This window comes from Dermacentor andersoni, chromosome 1 (genome assembly GCF_023375885.2).
Source record: "Dermacentor andersoni chromosome 1, qqDerAnde1_hic_scaffold, whole genome shotgun sequence".
Classification (NCBI taxonomy): domain Eukaryota; kingdom Metazoa; phylum Arthropoda; class Arachnida; order Ixodida; family Ixodidae; genus Dermacentor; species Dermacentor andersoni.
The window spans coordinates 47,132,858-47,156,840 of NC_092814.1; the positions used below are offsets into that span (position 1 = coordinate 47,132,858).

General features: G+C 48.2%; 1 protein-coding gene across 1 annotated transcript in view; it reads right to left on the bottom strand.

Annotated features, from left to right (window-relative positions):
• The window catches only part of LOC126543948 (1-phosphatidylinositol 4,5-bisphosphate phosphodiesterase epsilon-1-like), a 212,706-nt gene that overhangs the window by 172,300 nt on the left and 16,423 nt on the right, over positions 1–23,983 (bottom strand). Inside the window, exon 2 of the mRNA XM_072287433.1 lies at positions 21,705–21,767. Within this exon, the coding sequence (XP_072143534.1) occupies positions 21,705–21,767 (63 nt within the window). The remainder of the gene's footprint in view (positions 1–21,704; positions 21,768–23,983) is intronic.

The window sequence follows — 23,983 nt, forward strand, 5'->3', positions numbered from 1 at the left end:
TCACCAGCGTTTTGTTTAATTTCTTATTTAAACTGCCATAGTTGAAAGTAAACATTTTTCTTTCCCCACGATCTTCTTTCTCTCGTTCCCGTGGTAATTATGAACCACGCCACAAGACGCTCCGAGCTCATAAACACCAACATCGTTGTGGACAAACTAATCTCGACGTGTATGAAAACGCGGACTGTATATACAGGAATGGTATTTGCCTCTTGCAAGTTCAGAGCCGTAAGCGCGCTGTTAAGAACCATTTAAAGCGTCGACAAATTTTCCCACCTATAACAGGATAAATTTAACCAGACGGCGAGTCGACAAATTTCTTTCTTTTTTTTTTTTTTCAACGCTTCGTGATGTTACTTCTTTTTTTTTTTCGTTCTTCATCGAGAGTGAGCGACAGCGCTGTGAGACGACGACCAGTCGAACACTTCTCTCCCAGCCTATTCCTCGATTCCCTAATCGGCTCGTAACGCCGTTCTGTCGCATTAATTGCTGCGCACGCGTCGGCGGTTTTTCAATTTCCACGGCGGGAACTTCGCGGTGAGGCGGCGGAGCACTGCGACGTGCGTTCGCCGCGGGAGCGACGGGCGACTCAACTGGCTCGCAAGCGCCGCTCTCGCACTCGTTGCCGGCGAACGGGCGGGATTTAGCGATAAGATGAGACGAACCGCGGGACCCGGAGTGCAGTGCGTAATGGGAAGCCGCCGGTAGCCAGAGGGCGTCGCGAAGGGGAGTGCCGCGTGTAATGAGCGTCATGCCCAACTCCCTCGGCACAACGCGCGAATGACTCCCCTAGGAGGGGAAAGTATGCCTCCTCTATGTACAAGCACACGGGCGACAGTGCGCAGTAAGAACGTGCCGGATGTGTTTGCCCAAGCAACTCTCGCGCTATGAGAGAGGCCAGCAAGAAGTACAGTCGTTGCCTGTCACACGGACAGCTAAAACAGCAGTTTAAAAAGAGCTACAGCGTTATAACGCTCGCAGACCAGGACGGAGGCTACCGTTTCGCACTAAACGAATGTAAGACTTTCTCCAGGCGACTTGTATGCATTGCAGTTTTATGGACTACCAAACACCGTTATTTCTGTGCAGCGACATATTGATACGGGAAAGAGGCAGGCGCACAGACGTAAACGGGTGTGTATATACAGGAGACAGAAATGGCGCCCTTCTTCCCTCGAGACACCGTCATCGTTCTGTTCCCCGCAACAATATTTACAGTTCGAACAGAACCATAGCAAAGCAGAGTGAACACGCACGTGGATGAGTCGAGTGCGTCCAACGACATAGAGAAGTGTCGGGAGAAGCAGGCGTCATCACGCAGCGATCTGGCCACAGCGCGCAATTCACTCAAACGAGGGTGGGGGAGGGGCACTTAGTAAACAAGTGGCGTTCCTGCGGTGTCTCGGACAGTCCCTTATTCTAGTTAATGCCGTGCCGCTTTCCTTTATCCTGACGGGTGGCCGACAAGCCCGATCTGCGAACCTCGTCGCCAACGGATGTGTCAACACCGCGGCGACGACGATGCCTCCCGCCCTACACCGGGGCGTTGTTTACGCACTGCCAAAAAAGGCAACTCGATCTGCCGAGATGCCGAAAGTCAGGGTCGCCGCAGCCGGTTTCTCGTGCGCGCCTCTTCCGATGAGAGTCCGGCCGCGCCGCTGCACTTCCCCGCCAGCTCTAGTGGCTCTTTTTCTCTTTGCGCTCTTTTGTCCGGCGTCGCTCATTTTCCGCGCAGTGTCGCGCGACCTTGTCATCACGCAGTGGGCGGCGGCACGAGTCGATTGCGCCCTCTCGTATTAGAAAACGAGCACAGCGGAGATCTAAGTCGCGAGAGCCTCTCGCTACAGTTGTCCGACCGCTGCCTTCTGAATGGCCAATAGGCACCGGCACGTAGAGGCTGCGAATAGTGCGACTCGGCGATGGAAATAACGCGCGGGAGCTCGCGTGTTATCAGAGTAACGGCATTGAAAGGAATGGTAATGAGAAAGAAAAAGTCAGCCGCCTTTTCTACCCAACTTTTGTGCCTTTATGCGAAGTGAAACACCAACTCCAGGGAGGAGAGGCCTGGTTCTCTGCGCCTAGGGTTGCCAACTGTCCAGTTGACAAAGTCGGGACGGGGAAGGGGGGGGGGGGGGGAGGGAACAAGCGGCTGGCTACGACAGAGCCCGCCAGTGCGTACGTGCAGCAAAGTTGCACAAATTGTTTCAGTCCTACCACGTCGCGAACTTGCAAGAAAGGTGTGGAAGTCGCCCGATAACACGGTTACGAATACGCAGATCGAGATATTGTAAACGTAAATACTTCGTTTAGCGCAATACAACGGACATAAGAAAGGCGACAGGACAAGGCGCCTTGTCCTATCGCCTTTCTTGTGTTCTAAGTAAGTTTCTTGTTCCCCCAGTGTAGGGTAGCAAACCGGACGCTCGTCTGGTTGATCTCCCTGCCTTTCCTTTCTTTGCTATCTCTCTCTCTCTTGTGTCCGTTGTATTGCGCTAAACGAAGTATTTATGGATCCGCACCAAGTAGCCCGCCAACGCATTGTGCTGAAATATTGTAAACGGTTAGGGCTTACAACAACACTAAAACCACTTCAAAAGACGAAACCGCCTTTATGTTTACGACAACGTAACACAAGAGAAAAGAGAAGAAAGTGCAACCGAGATGCAGGCATTATGAAAAGAAAATCAGATTTATTGATTGTTATTCAATTCAGTCAAAACAAAACAAAAAAAGAAACAGTCGTGACCTTTAACCATCCGGACTGGATCAAGTGGGGACTCGGGACCTATATTCTAAAGTCGGGACTGTCCCGCGCTAAATTCGGGACGGTTGGAAACGCTGCTAAACTGACGTAGAGGGCAGGCGTAACGTATCATGGCGCACCGAACGGTTCGCGGTCACCCGCAGAGGAAGGACGACTTCTGCTTTTGTCCGCGACGGGCTCGGACCAGGCACGGCCGCTGGGGTCAGGGTTCGACAAGGCCCGAAAACGAGCCGCAGTAACCGGAGTTTATGCGCTGCGGCAGACGAGACCTGAGCGCGCCTTGGCGTGCCTAGCCGTAATCAGGGAAAGTCTCCTGGGACCAGCCCCACCCCCTTCCCGTTTCCCCTCCTTTTATCCAACCCAGCGAGCGCGATGCTGCCGGCCTTTCTTAGAAGCGCGGTCGCAAACGAGCTGGCTCGCACGAATCGCCTCCGCAGCTCGGCGACAAGCTGGATACGCGCTGACGCTGCCAGTGCGTGGCCTCCGTCTACACGAGCGTTGCCGCCTTTTGCGAGGGAAAGGCGCTGAGGTTGGACAGCCGCGCCCGAGGAACCACCCGCGTCAATCATGCGCCGCTCCGCGAAGTGCTCGCGCTGACATTTCAGTCGTCGCGGTCCTTGCCCGCGGTCCCGACGTAGTAGTGCATACACGCGCCAGACGACCGGGAACCCGTGAATGGGGGACAACAAACGCGGCACGGCCTAATCTGGCCTCCCACGCTGCCGTGCTAAAGGCGAACGCGTGTGCTACATGGGCGGCCACGGTGTACGCTTTCAGTTCTTGGCGTTATCGCAGGCTCACAAACACTTCTGTGAACACAACTTTCCGAGAATGACTGCTAATATTTAGTAAAGCAATGAAGGGGGCTAGTTGGCGAACGTTCATGGTTATATTGCGCTCAGTTTTACAAACACGATATTAAGGAAGGACAGGACGTGGACGTACGTAGCGCAAGTCCGTCCACGTCCTGTCCTTCCTTAATATCGTGTTTGTAAAACTGAGCGCAATATAACCATGGACTGCTAATATATGCGCAATGTATAGAAACTATAAGCATAATTTGCTAGTAACATCAGCAAAAATAAACTACTAGGGAGCGCACGGATCACTGCTGCGTTGGTGGCGTGATCATGGAGGAACGTACAGCGTTTGCAGAAAAATGTTTGCGTTGAAACCCCCTGTTTTAAAAGGTGACGCGCTTAGGGGTGCAACTTGAAACACAATGTTGCTGGCAACCAGCGTAAGCGCTACTACAAACTCTACTAAGCACACACTACTATAGTATGTACTAATTATAAATAATACATTAAATACACTTCTACGGCAACAATATACGCGAGAAAGAGAAAGAGAGTAAATAAGAAAATACCAACGCGCCTTAGACGCACGAGCACGTACAAGTCACAAGAACACAAATAGTCTCTATAAACGGGCACCAGCCTCAGAAGCACAGTCCAATATTTGGTTTCTTTTTCTTCGTTTGTTTCTTTTGTATTAAAGACCTAGTTTCCCATGTAATGTCAATCAGTCCTGAGGGTGCAACAAATAAAAAAAAATCAATATTGCATGGACTTTGCAGTAGAGTTAGTTGATGAGTGTCACTGGGGGGCGTGGTCAACGTTGTTGCTGGAAGTCTTGCCAGGCTCCCTGCATGCCATTTAGGGAAAGTTGCGAATTCTAAATTGCAGTTATTAGATGCACCTAAATATCTATGGTACGCCGCTCCAGCTAAGGCAGACTGTAAAATTACAATGGCTGAAGTGCGTACGCCATGCTGCCAAGTTGTTCGTGCACGCTTTATCGCGGAATTTTTTCGTGTACACACATTTGGAGTGCCAATTAATCACATCACAAAGATCGATCATCAGTACACTGCTTCTACACATGCTAAAGAGCCAGCAAAATCTAGTTCGAGCACATGGGTCAGGAAAAATACATTTTTCTTCTATAATAATAATAATAATAATAATAATAATAATAATAATAATAATAATAATAATAATAATAATAATAATAATAATAATAATTCGATTCTCTTGCCGCAATGACTAAACATTCCATCCTATCATTCACATTACCACGTGAAGCAATCGTAAACAATTCTGGCAAGTTATCAACCCTAAACCTTGTCCGCCTATATCACTCTGCGATGACCTCAGCTTTCCCGCGCGAAACGAGGACGTCGCTCAAATACTAAACTCTATCTTCTCTTCAGTGTTTACTGAGGAGCCTGTAGGGGATCTCCCAGATTATGCCTACACTGATCACCATGAGATGCATGGCATAACATTTGAAGCTAATGGCATAATAAAAATAATCAAGTGCCTGAAAGCAACATCGTCAGCTGGAATCGATTGCATCAATGCGAATATCCTAAACAATACATAATACATTTCCGGATCTCTTTCATCGCACGTTTTCCAGCAATCCCTCGTGACTGGCATTGTACTTCATGACTAGAAGGTTGGCAAAGTAATTCCTATGCACAAGAACGGCCCAAAATCATCGCGAAAAAACTATCGCCGCATATCGATTACAAGTGTACCTTCAAAAATAACGGGCACATAATTTATTCACACATCATGAAATTTCTAATACCTGTAAATTTCTTTCACCACTGCCAACATGGATTCCTAGAAGATCGCTCATGTTCTACCAAACTAGTCCTGTTCATTAACGATATCAGCTCCAGCCTAGATGTTAACGTACCCGTCGCCCGTCGACGCACTCTTTTTAGAATTTGAGAAAGCTTTTGACAGTGTTGCTCACCAACGCCTTGTACTTAAACTCTCGCGTTTAAACCTTAACCCCCTTGTCCTAAACTGGGTGCGTGACTTGCTTACTAATCGTCAACAGTTTGTGTGGGCCAACAACCGTGCGTCTCGTAATTAACGTGTCGGTTGTGTCGGCGTGCCCCAGGCCGCGCTTCTGGGTCCCTTACTTTTCCTAATTTATATAAATGATCTTCCCAATAATATCTCCTTTAACATTCGATTATTCAGCGACGACTGTGTTATTTACCGCAGCATCAAGAACAACCTTGACTCTACAAAACTCCGAAATGAGCTGCATCACGTCGAAAAATAGCGTGGCATGTGATTGAGGTCCGTCAACACAAAGAAAGCTGCACTCATTCCCTTCCACCGTCGGTCCTCATATTCCACAACATTTTACACAATTTACGGTTCCCAAATATCTTCCTTACACTGATATAAATATCTTGGCATCTGCCTATCTTGTGATCTTACATGGTCGTCTCACATAATTAACATCACAAACGATGATAACCGTACCCTCGCTTATTCACGTCGGAACTTGCATCACACCCCGTCCTCTGCGAAAATACTTGCTTACCGAACACTGGTGCGACCTAAACTCGAGTACGCCAGCGTAGTTTGGGACCCCCATCAGATTCACCTTTCAAATATGTTGGAATTGGTCCAAAATCGCGCTGCAAGGTTCAGTTATTCAGAATACTCTTATCTAACTAGCGTCAAAGCACTAAAATCCCGGGCCAACCTTCTCGGTCTTGAATGCCACCGCTAAGTTTCGAGGCTTTCCACTTTTCACAAATTTTAGCACTCGTCGATTAACCACGCTGCCATCACTCCCGCTCATCGACTATCGCTTCGCATCAGGCACCAAAAAGCCGTTCATCCCTCAAATGCCCACATTCCTGCGCATATGACTTCATTTTTCGTCCAGACGACAAAAGATTGGAACATGTTACCCGTAGATGCTGTAAACAATGCCGACCCTGATAAATTTAAAGCGTTTATGGCTGATATTAGTATATTGTGTTATGCCTTGCCCGCTCTCTCCAGGCTGTAACAGGGTGCACTGAAATCTTTATATGTGTACATCAAGTGAACTAGCATATTTTAATGCGCTAAATATTACACATGTCCTAATTTATTTATTTTACCACTAGATGTGTTGTACTTACTACTTGTTTGTATTTGTTATTCATAATTATTTTGGCATTCTTGTATTTGGTGCTTCTTTCCTGTTGAATTGTTTCTATGTACGCTTAACCATTCCTCATATAAATCCCCGCAACAGGGGTATCTTGAAATAAATAAATAAATAAATAAATAAATAAATAAATAAATAAATAAATTCCTACAGGCTCATAGTTTTCAATAATTTTTAATATGCGCACACACGCGAAAAAAATCGGTTCTTGGGGTACTGCAATAATGCAATTTTGATTAGGGAATGTGCATATAAATGTTCACACTTTTTTTCAGGGTGGGTAGCTAGCTATACGTGACAGCAGACCACTGAGGAACAAATATGACGTTCAGATGCGAACCAAGAGACAGCGGCTCGCATTAGCATATTGATAGGTACCGAATGAGGAAATGTCCCTGTGGCGACGCCCACCCGAAGGATGACGCGGCGGCTCCTCTGTGACGGGCCGGCGCCTTGTTACAGAGATAATTGTCGCGCTGACGTTTGCAGTTGAGCGCCGTACTAAACTCCAGGCCTTCGAGCTCCGCTCCCACCACGGCGATCAACGCATCAGGGTTCGAAGTAAACACACCGCGGTGCCAGGAAGAAAAACAAACTTCTCTTGTTTTTTTGTTTTGTTTTTTCTCGTGCGGCTCAAGCGGGACGATACGGGGCGCCGCACCATGCAGAGACAAGGCGTGGAGAGGGAAAGATGCAGCGAGGCGGTTCGATGGTTGGCGCTCACCTGACCTGATCTCGAAGCCCAGCTGAGGCTCTGGCGGTAGGCGATTTAAGTATAGCAACATGGCGTGCGGCCGCACGTGAGACTCGAAGCCTGGCCGTTCAGCACAGCAGGGCGACCTCCAGCCTGCGCACGAGGTCGTCTCGGACGCCCCCACCGGCGAGATTCATTACCTGCCCGAGCACGTCTGCTGCACGAGCAAAGTCCGCGGCACGCCGACGAGGGAGGCAAAAAAAAAAAAAAATTACCAGGGAGGGAGCAGCTCGACGGATAGGGATTCGCAAATTACCAAGCGCTGGCCTTGGGAGCGCGTATTAGGCAGTGGCTCGCGGTTCAGAGCGAGCTGGAAAGAGACGGATCACTTTTCGCAAGGTTGCAGGGGGTGCTTCGGTTCAGTGGACGAAAGTGCGTCGCTTAAAACTAGCACGCGTAGAGGGCCTGTCGGCCGGAGCTGACGTTGACGCTTAGCGAGAGCCGGGAATTCGCGGAAAGGGAGAAGCCGCCAAGAAAAAAGTGGCTTCAACTTGCAACGTTGCTGGGATGCCAGAAGCTTTTGTCATTTTGTTCAAACTTTAGTGCTCGACGTTGCTGCTCGTGTCCAGTGCAATTTCTGAAGACATCTATCTCTGACGAACACTGCATGTGAAACCAGGGAAAGGAAGTCTGCGTTTTTCTCCTATTACGTGTGGATAGAAGTCTTGCAGTGATTTACAGTGGCTGCTACAAATACCCCGATCAGTCCAGGGATTAGGTTCGTTCCTTCTTACGCTGTAAAAATGTTCGCGTCTAGCTGATGCACATTCGCATACGACAAGGTCCGAAAGCAAAGTCCTAGTTCTGTCAATTACGTGCACGCAAATTAACCTAAGAATTCGGCTGACTTGAGAGGCTTTGCACAGAGAAGTTCACAATGGTTGCATGGTTCGGAACGAGTGCCCATAAAGTGATTAAGTTTGCGAGGTGGCTGTTCAAGAACAAGTAATTTTATCAGTCGACTATTTCCTTTGCCGAGGGGGTTCCCGGTTTGCATACTTGATTCCGGATCGAAGGCCGAGGTTTCAAAGACCGATTTCACTGGCACTACTTTAAGACGTCCGTCGAGCCAAGGTGCAGTTATCAATACGCAGGCATCGTTAGCCTGTTACTCTCATCATGGTAGTCTACCTACATATAATCGAATGTCAGGTAGGCGTGCGGGACTAAATAGAACGAAAACAATCATAACACTAGATAACAAGATAACAATGATAACACAAGAATGACTCTGTAGCGGCAGCAGCATTGACGTCGCGTCAAATCATTAGCAGACGATCGTAGCCTCACGAGCACCATTGCTCCACACAGCCCGTACTCGCACCAGTGCAGCGTTCGACAGATAAAAATCAAGTCTGACACGACGTGTCATGTCTGCTCTCTCCAAGGGACTGCCGAGACCTAAGGGTCCATCCTGTAACTCGTCGCCACCATATGGGGACCCTGACGGGATCCACACGTTTCTGTGGCATCGACGACCATTGACTCGACAGACGCCAACAATTTTCTAGGCCAGAACCTTCGCGAGCAACGCGGTGTCTTCGGCAGTTCCCGACCGCGTCCCGCAGTTCCAGCATCTCTGGGCGGAGTCCCTCCAGGCCGAATCGGAGCTTCAGGTCGGTGGCATCCGCTCTCAAGCCAAAAAGTTCCACGACGCTGTTTCGGGACTCTCACCCGCTGCAATCGACGAAGCGGCGTATTTTTTGGAAGCCCCACCGTCTTCCGGTGCCTATGAGTCTCCTAATGTAACCTTGCTGCAGCGTACTGGAGCTTCCAAGCGTTCTGGTATCCATCAGCTGCCAGCTGAATAGCTCGGGGACCAGCGCTCTAGCCAACTTCTTCACCGCATGAGACAGCGGCTCAAACCGAACTTCAAAATGAAGTGCAGAAGCGGTTGAAAAAATGAAGTCCAGGGTAATATGAAATCTCGCGAAAAATTCGGGGAGACCTCTGCACGCCATCCCGCAGCTTCACATCACCGGCAGAGAACAACTGGCGGAATCACGTGACTTCTTTCATCTCATTGCTGGTATACGACTGCCTTGAGCACCGTGGCACGGTGCATGCAGTCACGGGCAAGACAGCTCACTACACTTCTCGTTCGCCTTCAGTAAACAAGTTGAGAGCCTCGCCGAAAGTAAGAGAAGGCGAGGGTTTGGGGAGAGGCACGTGGTCAAGGTCGACACTGAGTGCGGCTCTGAGTTCGCTGTACAATGAAGATACGCTGCAAAGCGAAAAAAAATATTTAGCTGCACATGTATCTCAGCGATGGATAATCACTGGCGGTCGCAACACATTATTCAACAGAAATACAGGAGACGCACTAACAGACATGCATTCACCGTTCGTGTGCGCTAAGTCGGCGAAGATTTCCTTTTCAACCTACTATTCAGATCATCATCAGCCTATTTTTATGTCCACTGCAGGGCGAAGGCCTCTCCAAGCAATATTAACTAACCCCTGTATTTTGCTAGCTCACCACACACACCACATCACACCACATAATTGTCTGCCGTCATCGACAGCGCATCACTTCCCTTGGCAACCATTCTATGACTCAAATAGACCACCGGTTATCTACCCCACGGATTACATGGCCTGTCCAGCTCAATTTCTGTCTCTTAATGTCAACTAGAATATCGCCAACCCCTGATCACTCGTTGTACAACTTCTTCTCAAGCTTCTTTGTTAACCTCCCCGTTTCTGCGCCATATTTTAGTACCACAGTGTTGAGCCGAACCGGAACTGAATTGAAAACCGGAGCTGAACCATTATATTCAGCTGAACCTGAACACAACCGATATGTTTTCCGTAATCTTAGAACCGAATCCAAACTGGAACTTTTTGCAGGAACTATACCAAACAGGTTTTACCACAGGTCCAGCGCGGGGCGGTTGTTACTGATATTCTACGAAAGCAGACGACACCCCTTGTGTCAATTCGGCGCAGTGCACGGTGTGTTGTTTCGGGAATAGTCACGTGGGTCGCCACAGTGATTTCAGGAGCTCACTGAACTGTAGGCATGGTCGGCTCAACCACACACTGGGCACAGAGTCGGCGGGCACTGTCTAAAAAGACTGTTGCTTACGCTGCGTCCTTTTGCGCTCAGGGCATCTGCTGCGTTCAGGAGCAGTAGCGAACTGGCGGTGTCCGATACGCCTCTCGCAGTTTGTACTGCATGTTGCTGTAACTTCTGCAGCACGATTGTGGCTTCGTGTAAATTTTTCCCCGGCAAAGCACAGGCGGCGCCACCTTAATGAAGTAAGAGGGACTGCGGACTTCATTTCGTGGTGCTCGCCTATTATTCCCGAATTTATGTAGTTGTAGGCTCTCTCTATAGCGTTTAGATGACATTACCTTTTGTTTGTGGAACAGTTTGCGCAAGCGCTTCTGAAGAAAGCCAGGATGGAACATGTACCGTAATGGAATGCCAGAAAAAGTTGCGTTCGTGCGAAGTTTCCACTCAAGCCGCTAGAAATGTGATACCTAAAAAGCCCGAAAACAAGCCCGAAAACAAGCCCGAAAACAAGACGGGGGGGGGGGGGGGGGGGGAGGGACAACTGGACGGGCGCTCAGCACCTGATGAGCCCCCAGTTGTCTCTCTTGTTCCGTCTTGTTTCTGTGGTCGGCTTCTAGCTATGTAACAGCTACGCAGTCCGTTTTACTAAAAATGTCGCACGATGTTTACCGTGCTCTGCTCGCTATCGGCGCTGCATGCTTTTGATAGCGCGAAGCTGTTAGTGCGACCATAGAAGCGATCGGAAACGTTTTATGCGTGCTTTCACGGTGTCCTGAAATGGCTACATCATTCACCAAGTTTATACTCAGATGAAATTGGAGGAGGGGCATGTTAGGGGCTAAATAAAAATTGATAAATCTCCGTTTCCGATAACTTTTTAGAGCCTTTATTCGACGAAACACCTACAAAATTTCTCCGCTGCTCTGGAAAAATGTCAGCGATTCTATATTCAGAGAAAATATGAGCCTTGTTATGGATGACCACTGCAGAAAGGTCGAACTGTGTAGGATATTTATAGCCTTTTCAGTAAAATACCTATGGAAGCGTCGCAGAGCTTTACAAGCGCGTTTTATGAAGAGGGCAGGCAGTTTGAACATCCTGAAAGAAGTCGACGCGCCACAAAACATGCAATTTCAAGGGAATAGGGGGCATCCAATGGGGAATGTGTAGGCAAATTTTCAAGAGCATTAGTTGATTACGGGTATCAGAAAAATTTCTCAAGCAAGTGCTTGAAAGCGTTATACGGCCTTAAGCGTTGTTTCTCAGTGTGCCGGTATTGTACGTGGCACCATGTACGCATTCAGTGGAGAAATGGGCAGTGTTAGGCGTGATGTGTGGGGAACGTTTAAGGTTCCTGGCTTAATTATGAACTCTGCGAACAGTTACTGAACCCTCTTTGAACCTCTTTCTCTCCATATTTTCATGCGTTATACGACGTTCGCATATAGAATAGCTTTCTCCGGTGTTCTTGTTGAACTAAACGAGGCACCTTGTTTATAATTGCCGAAAATAAGGAGGAAGGGTGTTTCTGCTGTGTTGACGAAGATCGAATTGCGCGTTAGGGTGAATCGCGGCCTTTGGAGCATATTATGTATGGAAGCGGTCTGGAAGATTTTAAGTGCGTTTTAAGAATCGGTGCAGAATTTAGCCCGCTGTCTGGGAGACCTACGACTGCCAACATGATCACATTTGGTCAAAATGTGGGGATCATTATGACCTATACATGGGCATGCGAAGTGATATGCGTGGATGAATTACTGCTTTTGTAAAAGGTTTCTTGAGCTAGTGCTCGAAAGCGTTATATAGGGCCGTAAAAACGCCACGTTTACCAGTGTTCAGAACTGCACGTCTCACTGAGTTTACATTTGTTTGTAATGGGTAGCATGTTAAGTGTAATCTGTGACGTAACATTAACGTTTTGGCATAATTATAAACTCAGCAAATAATTACTCCACCCGTTTTCCCCCCGTTAATTCACATGTGTTGTACGAGCGGCCGCGGTGTCCTCGGTGAATTAAATGAGTCAGCTTCTTTATATTTCGCAGAAATAAGGTGAAAGTTACGGGCGATGGATATGCAACAATCAAACGTGTGTGGGTTGATTAAAGCGCATGCAATTAATTATGCGCTGGAGCGTCACAAGTGCGTTTTATCAACGGCGTAGAACTTATCCCGCTGTCCCGGAAGAACTATAGCTGCAACCGAGATAAAATTTAGTGAAAACGGGAAAATACTAACCCTGATGGCCAGGTAAAGCTAAAGGTGTATGGTTGAAGAACGGCCTTTACTACTTTACTGAAAGTTCCTCGAGCAACTACTCGAAAGCATCATATCTGGGAGGGGGAGGGGGGGCAACGTTTTAAATGTGTGGTTGAATCATACGCGCAACTGAAGTTGGTAATGGAACTGCTCCAAAGAAACAGCTTTGTTGGAAATTGAGCTTTCATCGTGGGAAAGCCGCAAAAATTTGCTTCTGGGTTTTTTTTTTTTTCGTCGGCATTAGTAACTGTATATGATATTTTACAGAAATTATTATTTTTTTATTTCCAGGATTTTTCCTATGGCTATGCACCTTAATTAAATATTGTGCTGTCATGTTGTAGTGACCTTGAAGAACACAGTAGCGATAACTCTCAATCACGTAACTAATTCTTTATTGGGCCAACTTGTGCCCAGCAAAACAAGTAACACTCAAGCACAACGATCGCAGCGAGCAAAGTCAGCGGTCATCGAAAATCTGATTTGTCGGTAAAGCGCATCGGCTTTTATACATGACCTGCCAAAGGGTCCAGCGTAATCGCTGGTGTCCGTGTGCCTTCCAGAAAGTACTACAGAATTCGCGTTCCGCATACAATCACATTACACAAGATGCGGTGACAACAGACACAATCAACAATAACCTTCGAGTAAGTTCCTAATCATGTTGGCGCGCCATTGCTCTGAGCAATAACTTTAAGTTGTTAGCCGGTGAAATGCAGTCCCCGAGAAAGGGATAACTAAGTACACCTGTCAATACATTTGTTGAATGCTTTCACTAGGTTACTTATTTTGCTCCTATAAATCTTTTAGCTATAAAGTTATGGATTCAGGAAGTATTTGTAATGTTGTGTTAGTTGTGACTGCTCACTTATGCGAAATGATATATGACGTGTTCTCGTGTAGAACTAGGCACCTCTACTGCTTTTTGCAAAAAAGAACACATAAATAATGGTCAGTTTAGCGTTAGGTGACGTAGACAAAATTTTTTTTTACAGGAAATGAACAGCGAACGTGAGCAACTTCAGCGGTATATCAACAAAAAAAAATATTGTGTCTTGCTTATATTTCTCTTTTGGAAAGCTGCCGACCCCGCAACTACACAATATGATATTTGAATTCCTCGAACGCGCAGAAAATAACTAATTATACCAACTTTTACTTAAAATCTCCCAATAAATGTAGGGTGGCCTATTGGTGTAGGGTTTGTTTGCAAGGGCTCCTCTACACGTCACAAAGATCGCATTGGAAAAATGCATTCGATAGCTTCACAGAGTCCCGCAAATCACCCTGGATCTTCAAATCCGACATGCCTATATACAAAAGTGCATGGCGCCTCATCTCTGTTGTAATGTTTTTAACGTTAATACTCGTGAAAAATAAAATGGTTTGCAGCCGTTCTAACCCAAGGAAACTTGTCTCTCCAAATGTACCACGCGTTTTTGAAGAAACCGGAGGCACATGAATGCTTTTGTTTTCTTCTGATACGTTTGAAACCGAATGAACCAGTTCCTACAGCTCCGAACCGGTTTGAAGAGTTATAACTTTCGCTCCGGAGCTGAACCTGAACCGGACCGAAAAACGTGAACCCGAAACCGAACCGAACCCGAAAACGTTTGTTTGACAGGTTCGTTAGTACTAGTAAAATGCAATGATTGTACACTTTTATTGTCAATGACAGCGGTTGTTTGCTGTCATAATTTGGTAATGCCTGTGGTACGCGCTCCAACCCATTTTTATTCTATGCATTTAAATTTAATGACCGGGGCCCCCTGTGAGTAACTGACCTAGATAAATGCACTCTTCCATAGATTCTAAAGGCTGACTGCAAATCATGAATTGTTTCCTAGCCAGGTTATTGAACATTGCATTTGTCTTCTGAATATTATTCTTCAACTCCACTCTTGCACTTTCACGGCTAAGGTCCTCAATAATTTGTTGCAATTGATCCCCAGCGTTCTGAGCAGGACAATGCCATTTGCGAACCGTAGGTTGCTGAGATGTTGACCATTTATCTTCACTCTCAAGCCTTCCCAGTACTTATAAGCATGCAGTGAAGATAATTTAGAGACTGCGTCTCCTTGCCTGACTCCCTTCTTTATATGTATTTTTCCGCTTTTCTTGTGGAGAAGTAAGGTCGCTGCGCAGTATACAGATATTTGCTATGATATTCACGTATACTTCTTGTACTCCTTGACTGCGCAATGCCTCCATGACCGCTGGTATTTTTACTGAATCAAATGCCTTTTCGTAGTCTATGGAAGTCATATGAGAGATTTGGTGCAGTTCGTGGATTTCTCAATTACCTTATCGACGGCATGGATGTGATTCATTGCGTGATACTCCTTCCTGAAGCCAGCCTGTTCTCTCGATTGAAGATAAGCGTTACCTTGATTCTATTGAAAATTTCAATGAAGTTCAGTGCTTCCTTGATTCTATCGTAAATTACTTTGATGAATATTTTATACAATGGTAGAATGAGCCATTTGAGTCAGAACTGACACCACCACAACAATAGTGGGAAATGATGTCAACCGGACATGTTCGCGTGATTTGAAAAGGGAATTTTCGTCAATTAATATCTCAACATCGGATGGCGCTTTTAAAACAGAGTGAATTGCTTTTGTCTCCTGTGGCGTCCTCCTCCATTACTGCCATGGAAACAAGACCAGCCAATAAACAATCAATTAATCAATCTTGGTTAATTAGCGAAAGAGCTGCAACAACAGATGCTCGAACGTCTAGCGTCCGCCGCGCTGAAGCAACGAATAGTGAAGAAGGCATCACCGCCTGGCCAAATCCTGGCCGTCCAGCGCGCCCGAGATCGGGCCGGCAGACTAGATCTGTCAGTCCCGTCGTGGGATTAGCCAGGTGCGCGTTTTATCGCGCTTTGCTGGACCAAATAAAAGTTTATTCACTCACTCACTCATCACCGCCTCGGTCGTATTCTGTTTAAGCGAAATTATGTATATATATATATATATTGTTACGTTTCGCCTACAACGCGCGGTAATGCCGGCGCGGATGCAACGGACGCCGGGGCTTTGTTCAAAACGGCGGACATTTTGGCCTGTTCGACGCCGCCGCAACGCCTACCCGCCAAGCGTGTCCAGGCGTGTTTCAGTGCCACGTGTCTTCGTGTGTGCGTGTGTGTGTGTGTGCCCTCGCTTGTCAAAGCGCGGCAGCCGGGGAGCGGAGTTCCCCGAATGAGGAGCCTGGACGTCTCTCGGCTCAACTGTTCGCGCCGTCGTGTGGGTGAGGGTTGGCGATGCGTCACTACACTCGGTTCAGCAGGTCTCTCGGCCCGACAGTTCGCGCCGTCGTGGGCTCATGCTCCGCCGTCCCGTGACCTTCATCCCGTGACCTTCCCTCCTTCCCTTTTGGACCGCGACGCCGAGAGTATAAGAGCAGCTGCCCCCGGACGCCAGGGGAGAGGCTCCGATTTGTACTGTTGAGTTACGTGCTCTCCCGTCTCTCCACTTCGGTCGAACTGACCGGCCGCTCTTTTGCTATGTTAGAATAAACAAGTTGTTCTGTTACCAGTCTTCTCATGCTTTGCCGGGACCTTCGGATGCTTCCAGTGCCCCAGGCCGCCAGGCCAACGCTACCCTTGGGGCTTGCGACCCATTGGCAATAACGGGCGTCAGCACCGAGACCCCAACAACTCGTGCCAGCGGTGCGATTTCCAACATCTGGTTGCCAGCGGTGAGATCGCGACAACGGAGGCCAGCAGCGAAGAGATGCGGTTGACTGTATGCTGAGCAGCACAACGACCATCCGGGAGCAGTGCAACGAGCCCTGTGTGATGACTGGTTGCCTGCAGCGGAACGACTGCGCTGAAGTCTTGGCTGCAAGGTTTGGTGAGTGCGGGACTTTCTTCTTCTGAGTTTTGCCAGGCTTTTGTTAGTGTTAGAAACAGAGCTGGTAATTGTGGTTGTCGTTGCTACCGGGTTAGTTTGCGGCAAGACAATAGTAGGCAGTAGAGAAAGCAGCATTCAGAGCAGCCATGGATTTGAAGTCGTTGCGCAAACCGAAATTGCTGGAGCTTGCAAGAGAGTTGGGTCTGGATGTCTCAGACAAACTCAGAAAACCAGAACTGCTAAGGGCTATTCTTGAGTTAGAAGCTGAGGATGACGAGCTGTCGGAATGCCTTGAGACCATTGAGGAGAGGGAGACGGCAAAAAGACAGGAGCGCGAACTTAAAGAGCAAAAAGAGAAACAGGAGCGCGAACTTAAAGAACAGAAAGAGAAAGATGAGCGTGAACGAAAAGAACAGAAAGAAAAAGAAGAGCGCGAACACGCTTTGGAAATGAAGCGTCTCGAGTTAGAGATGGAACGCGCTCGTAATGGAAGTCAGGCACACGGTGCAGGAGAACGAGTATTGTTCAAAATGACTGACCTGATGCGGCCGTTTAAGCTTGGAGAGGACATTGGTTTGTTCCTGGTTAACTTTGAGCGAACGTGCGAGAAGCAGGGGTTCTCTCGGGAAACGTGGCCACAGCGCTTGCTCACTTTGCTACCCGGCGAGGCGGCCGACGTAGTCGCTCGCTTGGAGAGAGAGGAGGCAGAGGATTTCGAGAAAGTGAAATCGAGTCTGCTAAAAAAGTACAGGCTGTCAGCGGAGGCGTTCCGTCGGAAGTTTCGGGAAAATGAGAAAGGCAAAAGTGAGTCATATACAGAGTTTGCGTACAGGCTTATGTCAAACATGCAGGAGTGGCTCAAAGAAGAGAAAGCGTTTGGTGACCACGAGAAAGTTCTGCAGTGTTTCGGGCTAGAACAGTTTTATAGTCGGTTACCTGAGAACGTGCGGTACTGGGTCTTGGATAGGCCAGACGTTAGTACGGTGGCTAGAGCCGCTGAGTTAGCCGAGGAGCTTGTGACGCGTCGGGCTCGTGGAGCTAAGGACGGTCAAAAGGGTGAATTTGGCTCTAAGTTTGAGAGGCCGAAGTTCACGCCCATGAGAAAGCGGTTCGAGACGAGGCAAGCGCGCGTGTGTTATACGTGCCAGAAGCCAGGTCACTTTTCGGCGCAGTGTCCGACCGAACGTGAGGAGACGGCGGCAGCCGAAGCCGAACGCGGAAAGCGGTTCGAGATGAGGCAAGTGCGCGTGTGTTATACGTGCCAGAAGCCGGGACACTTTTCGGCGCAGTGTCCAGAAACAAAAACACAAGTCGTGTTTTTGTCTATATGCAGCACTGACGAGAACATGAAGCTTCTCGAGCCTTACATGCGAGACCTCCTCGTGAACGGGAAAGAGTGCCGAGTGCTTCGCGATTCCGCAGCTACAATGGATGTAGTTCACCCCTCTTACGTAGAACCCGATATGTTCACGGGCGAGTGCGCATGGATCAAGCAAGCAGTGGAAGCTCATAGCGTGTGTCTGCCGGTAGCAAAAGTGCTTATTGAAGGACCTTTCGGAGCACTTGAGACGGAGGCCGCAGTGTCATCTATGCTGCCCCCCCAGTACCCGTACTTATTTTCAAACAGGTCCGATCACCTCCTGCGCGAGAAGGGGCTTTTGTTTGGTGAGGCTAGCGTTCAGGCCTTAACCAGATCGAAGGTTCGGGAGCTCGCTGCAAAGGCGGTAGTTGCGGGGCCGACGTTGTTGAACGATGAGAAAGGGTCAGAGGCGCAGCAAGCTGGTATTCAGAGCACGCCCGAACGGGATAAAATTGAGCCTGTAGCATTAAGGGCACCAGATACTGGAAAGGAAATTCCCGATGCGGGAAAGTTAGAAGAGCTTCCGATCGAGCTTCCGGGACTAGGCTCAGTGACGAACAGGAAAGACACCGATCAAGTCATTAGTGACTTAATAAGTAAAGCATCGCTGTCGCCTGAGCAGAAAACCGAACTACACCAGCTCTTACAAGAGTTTCAAGGTCTGTTCTCTGAGAGGCCTGGTAGGACTTCTGTCCTTACTCATGACATAGAACTTACCTCCCCAGAGCCAGTACGATCCAAGGCGTACCGGGTGTCACCCCGCCAGAGCGATATTATGGAGGCTGAGGTAAAGAAAATGCTACAGCTCGGTGTTATTGAAGCGGGTGAGAGTGATTATACCTCCCCTTTGATTTTAGTTGAGGTACCGGGCAAGGAACCTCGTCCTTGCGTCGACTACCGCAGGCTTAATTCCATCACTAAGGATCAAATTTATCCGATCCCTAACATCGAGGAGCGCCTTGAGAGAGTGAGCAGCGCTCAGTTTATTTCCACCCTAGATCTTGTCAGGGGTTATTGGCAGGTTCCACTTACAGAAGAGGCTAGTAGGTATGCGGCGTTCATTTCACCAATGGGGACATTCCGTCCTAAAGTTTTGAGTTTTGGTTTGAAGAACGCGCCATACTGCTTTTCAAGCCTCATGGATAAAGTGTTGCGGGGACAGCAAGAATTCGCTTTACCGTATCTAGACGACGTAGCGATATTCTCCGCATCCTGGCCGGAACATATGGCGCACTTGCGGGCAGTGCTAACCCGCCTGCGCGATGCGGGCTTGACAGTCAAGGCTCCCAAGTGCCAGTTAGCACAGGCCGAGGTTGTCTACCTCGGACACGTGATTGGTCGGGGTCGACGCCGCCCCTCTGAAATAAAGGTGGCCGCTGTGCGAGACTTCCCGCAACCGCGCACGAAGACCGATATTCGGTCGTTCTTAGGTGTCGCCGGCTACTATCAGAGGTACATCCCCAGGTACTCTGATATCGCGGCTCCCTTGACGGATGCTCTAAGAAAGACAGAGCCGCAAACAGTCGTCTGGGATGAGACGAAGGAAAGAGCTTTTAGCGCCCTAAAGAGCGCCCTAACAAGCCAACCTGTGCTACGATCGCCCGACTACACAAAATGGTTCGTTGTTCAGTGTGATGCTAGTGAGCGAGGCATGGGCGTTGTACTGTGCCAACGGGAAAATGGAGAAGTAGAACACCCCGTCCTGTATGCTAGTCGTAAGCTGACCAGTCGTGAGCAGGCGTATAGCGCCACCGAGAAAGAGTGTGCGTGTATCGTGTGGGCCGTTCAGAAATTGTCATGTTACCTAGCTGGCTCGAGGTTTATCATTGAAACGGATCACTGCCCTCTCCAATGGCTGCAGACCATCTCTCCCAAAAATGGCCGCCTCCTGCGCTGGAGCCTCGCTTTGCAACAATATTCCTTTGAGGTGCGTTACAAAAAGGGGAGTCTCAACGGTAACGCCGATGGCTTAAGTCGAAGCCCCTAACGTGGGAATCAGCCTCAAAATTGTTTGTTACTGATGTTTTTCTTCCTGAGGCAGGATTTTTAACTTATTGCTTTTGTGTAGTGTTTCAAAGTGATGATGTGCTTTCTAGTGCAATTTTTCGATTTGTGGACGCGTTCTGAGTGCTGCTAAACTACTGTAAGGAACTAGGCAGCAGTAAAAAAGGGGAAAGAGCCTGGCAGGGCTTAGTGAGGGTTGTGCCGTGCTTGCTGACTGAGCGGTTGACTTTTGGCGTGGTTCTAACGCTTGCCGGAAACGAGAACAAAAATGTCAACTCTCCCGAAGTCACTTTGCAGTGTCCTGTGTGCACCTGAACGTGAGAACGAGGCCTTCTCTGTGCGCTGCGCTCAAGAAACGCCCAAGGACGCCCAACTTCGGTTATGAGCATCATCGAGCGACATCCCTCCGGACAGCGGATGCAGTCCCCTGACCATCGGGATCTCCTTCCCCCGGCGGGGCGGTCTGTTACGTTTCGCCTACAACGCGCGGTAATGCCGGCGCGGATGCAACGGACGCCGGGGCTTTGTTCAAAACGGCGGACATTTTGGCCTGTTCGACGCCGCCGCAACGCCTACCCGCCAAGCGTGTCCAGGCGTGTTTCAGTGCCACGTGTCTTCGTGTGTGCGTGTGTGTGTGTGTGCCCTCGCTTGTCAAAGCGCGGCAGCCGGGGAGCGGAGTTCCCCGAATGAGGAGCCTGGACGTCTCTCGGCTCAACTGTTCGCGCCGTCGTGTGGGTGAGGGTTGGCGATGCGTCACTACACTCGGTTCAGCAGGTCTCTCGGCCCGACAGTTCGCGCCGTCGTGGGCTCATGCTCCGCCGTCCCGTGACCTTCATCCCGTGACCTTCCCTCCTTCCCTTTTGGACCGCGACGCCGAGAGTATAAGAGCAGCTGCCCCCGGACGCCAGGGGAGAGGCTCCGATTTGTACTGTTGAGTTACGTGCTCTCCCGTCTCTCCACTTCGGTCGAACTGACCGGCCGCTCTTTTGCTATGTTAGAATAAACAAGTTGTTCTGTTACCAGTCTTCTCATGCTTTGCCGGGACCTTCGGATGCTTCCAGTGCCCCAGGCCGCCAGGCCAACGCTACCCTTGGGGCTTGCGACCCATTGGCAATAACGGGCGTCAGCACCGAGACCCCAACAACTCGTGCCAGCGGTGCGATTTCCAACAATATATATATATATATATATTGTCACGTGGTAGTGACGGTGAAGAAAGCAGCAATACGGTGGAATACAAAACTAGCTTTTATTGGGCGTACCTGTGCCCACAAAAACAGGCTACACTTATAGCACAACGATAGCGGCGAACACGCTCGGCGATCGTCGAAAATCTGATCAGCGGGTCAAGCGCGTCGGCTTTTATAGAGCAGTCGTCGAACATTCCAGACTAATCGTTCGGACCCGCGTGCCTTCCACAAAGTTCTACACCATTCGCGTAAGGTGATGAAATCAGATAACATAAGGTTCGGCGACAACAGACAGCGGATAGAAGCATCGATAACTTTCCAGAAACTTCGGATACATGCAGGCGCGTCCCACGCTGTGCGATTACATTTGTTAGGCGGCGAAACGTGGATGCCCGATAAAGATAAGTACACGTGTCAATATATATATATATATATATATATATATATATATATATATATATATATATATATATATATATATATATGTATATATATATATATATGCAACAAAGTCTGACTCACCTTGCTGTACTCATCGTGAATTGCCTCGAGATCGTCAGGTTTGACGTCGTCTTTCTCCAGTTCCTAAACAGAAAAAAAAGCAACAAAAGTTTTGTCCTTAGTACGTGCTCAGTGTGCTACAGTGGGGAAACATATAACCAACTGCGTGCGACGATAATATTTAATAGCAACTTGTTATAAAGTGATTGCCTACCCTTACAGGAAATAAAGACGCAAGCGCTATGTCTGTCCCCGTTATTCGTCCCTTGTCTGTCAGTGCGCTGTAGTCGCTTCGCTTAGGATACTACAGTGCTAGCTATTTACGCCCAGTTCACATAGCAATATATTTCAACGTTATTATATTTTGAAGCGAATCATTCTTTGCCTGCCGTCCCGGGACTGGCGTGGCTGCTGCTGTCAGGTCGATCGGTATGTCGGAGAATATACAGGGTGTCCTGGCTAACTTTAGCCAGAGTTTAAAAATATGCGAATGCCACGTAGCTGGACAGAACCAAAGTAATGTTGTGTGCCGTCGCTTAGAGATACTGAGATTATTTTTTCCCATTCCGCCAAATTACATTTATTTATTTATTTAATTACATAATTAGTCTTAATAACAAGGAAAAAATCATTTAAGCATCTCCAAGCGATGGCAAAAAAAAAAAAAGAAAAAGAAAACATTGCCTTGCTTCTGTCCAGATATCTGACATTCGCATATTTTTGAACTCCGGCTAAAGTTAGCTGGGACACCCTGCATTTGTGGATATACGGGGAGTCGCACGTAACTTGTGCCAACGTTTAAAAAAGTATACAAATGCAACGCAGCTGGACAAGACCAAGTTAATGGGGTTTGCAGTTTCTTCGAGGAAGTCAGGCTATTTTTTGTCCTTTGCCTAAGTACATACTAAGATTATATTAATTAACAAACTGTTCAAATATTATATTAAGAGCAGAAGTTTAAACGAAAAAGTTGCAGGCAATCCTGAAAAATATCGAGTCCAGCAGTCTGCTGCTTAATTTCTAGTGCGTACAAGTTTATTCTGTGCTCGCAAAAAAAAAAAGAAAAAAGCCTGCGAAATACAAAAAAGTACAACACGCGACTAGCCGCTCGCGCGCCGCGACACCGGTGCTACCAAAGGCGCAGCACACGAACAAGGGCCGGTCCTAGCCAGGACGCGCTAACGTGCCACAAGTAACAGGGCGCACACGTCGACAGCACTGACCGCATTATTCGAGCCTGCCGCCAGCATCGCATTTGTGTTGCGTAATAGCCGCGCTGAGATTTGCGATCACAGTAAGCGGTGGCCGGCAGCCGAATAATGGTGGCCAGACATCTGGAACGGAGCCGTGCATCGAAGAGCGTACGCCGAGCTACGCGCAGGGCACACAACCAGACTCTTGACTGGTTAACATCCCTGCCTTCCTTATATCCCCCTCTCCATCTCCATCTCCCTCTCTCTCTCTCTCTGTCAATTCTGGCACGGGACAGCGCTCCTGGCGTGAATGGGCCCCCGTTCGTACGCTGCACGTTTAAGCAGTTCGAGCGCACCGCTCTGCATTTCGATGGCTTTCTTTCGAGCATGGAAAGAAAAAGAAAATTATAATGGAACTCGCAACAAGCAGCAGACCGCTTGATCGGACATTCTTCAGGATTGTCCGCAACTTTGGCGATGACACTTTTGCTTTGACTATATTATTTGAGCAGTTTGTTAATTAGTATATTATAATAATCTAATTAGGTGAAATGAAAAAAGCAGCCCGACTTGCTCCGTGCAAAGGCAAAGAGCACTACCTTGATTTTGTCCAGCTACATGGCACAAGCTATACGTGGGAATCCCTGTATGCGCGAAGGTTCTAGTGTTCACCGAGCTAAGGTACTACGATGGGGGCGAAATGCGAAAACACCCGTGTACTTAGATTTAGGTGCACGTTAAAGAACCCCAGGTGGTCAAAATTTCCGGAGCCTCCCACTACGGCGTGCCTCATAATCAGAGTGGTTTTGGCACGTAAAACCCCATAATTTAATTTTTTAACTAAGGTACTAGCAAACGGGCTTTTAGTATATAGCTTACTATATGCTAACCAACAAAGTAGTGCGAGAGCGCACTTCTGTTCTGTGTAATAAAACCAAAATTCCTGCATATAATCTGTACCTGTAATGTCGGCTTAAACATTTCTATAAAGCAGCCCAACATCTTAGGGAAAAGCGCATTATACTCAACGGATTTTTTTATTTACTTGTTTATTGAACAACAGAAAAAATGCCTAGTTCTTGTTCGAAAGCCCTTTCCACAGATCAG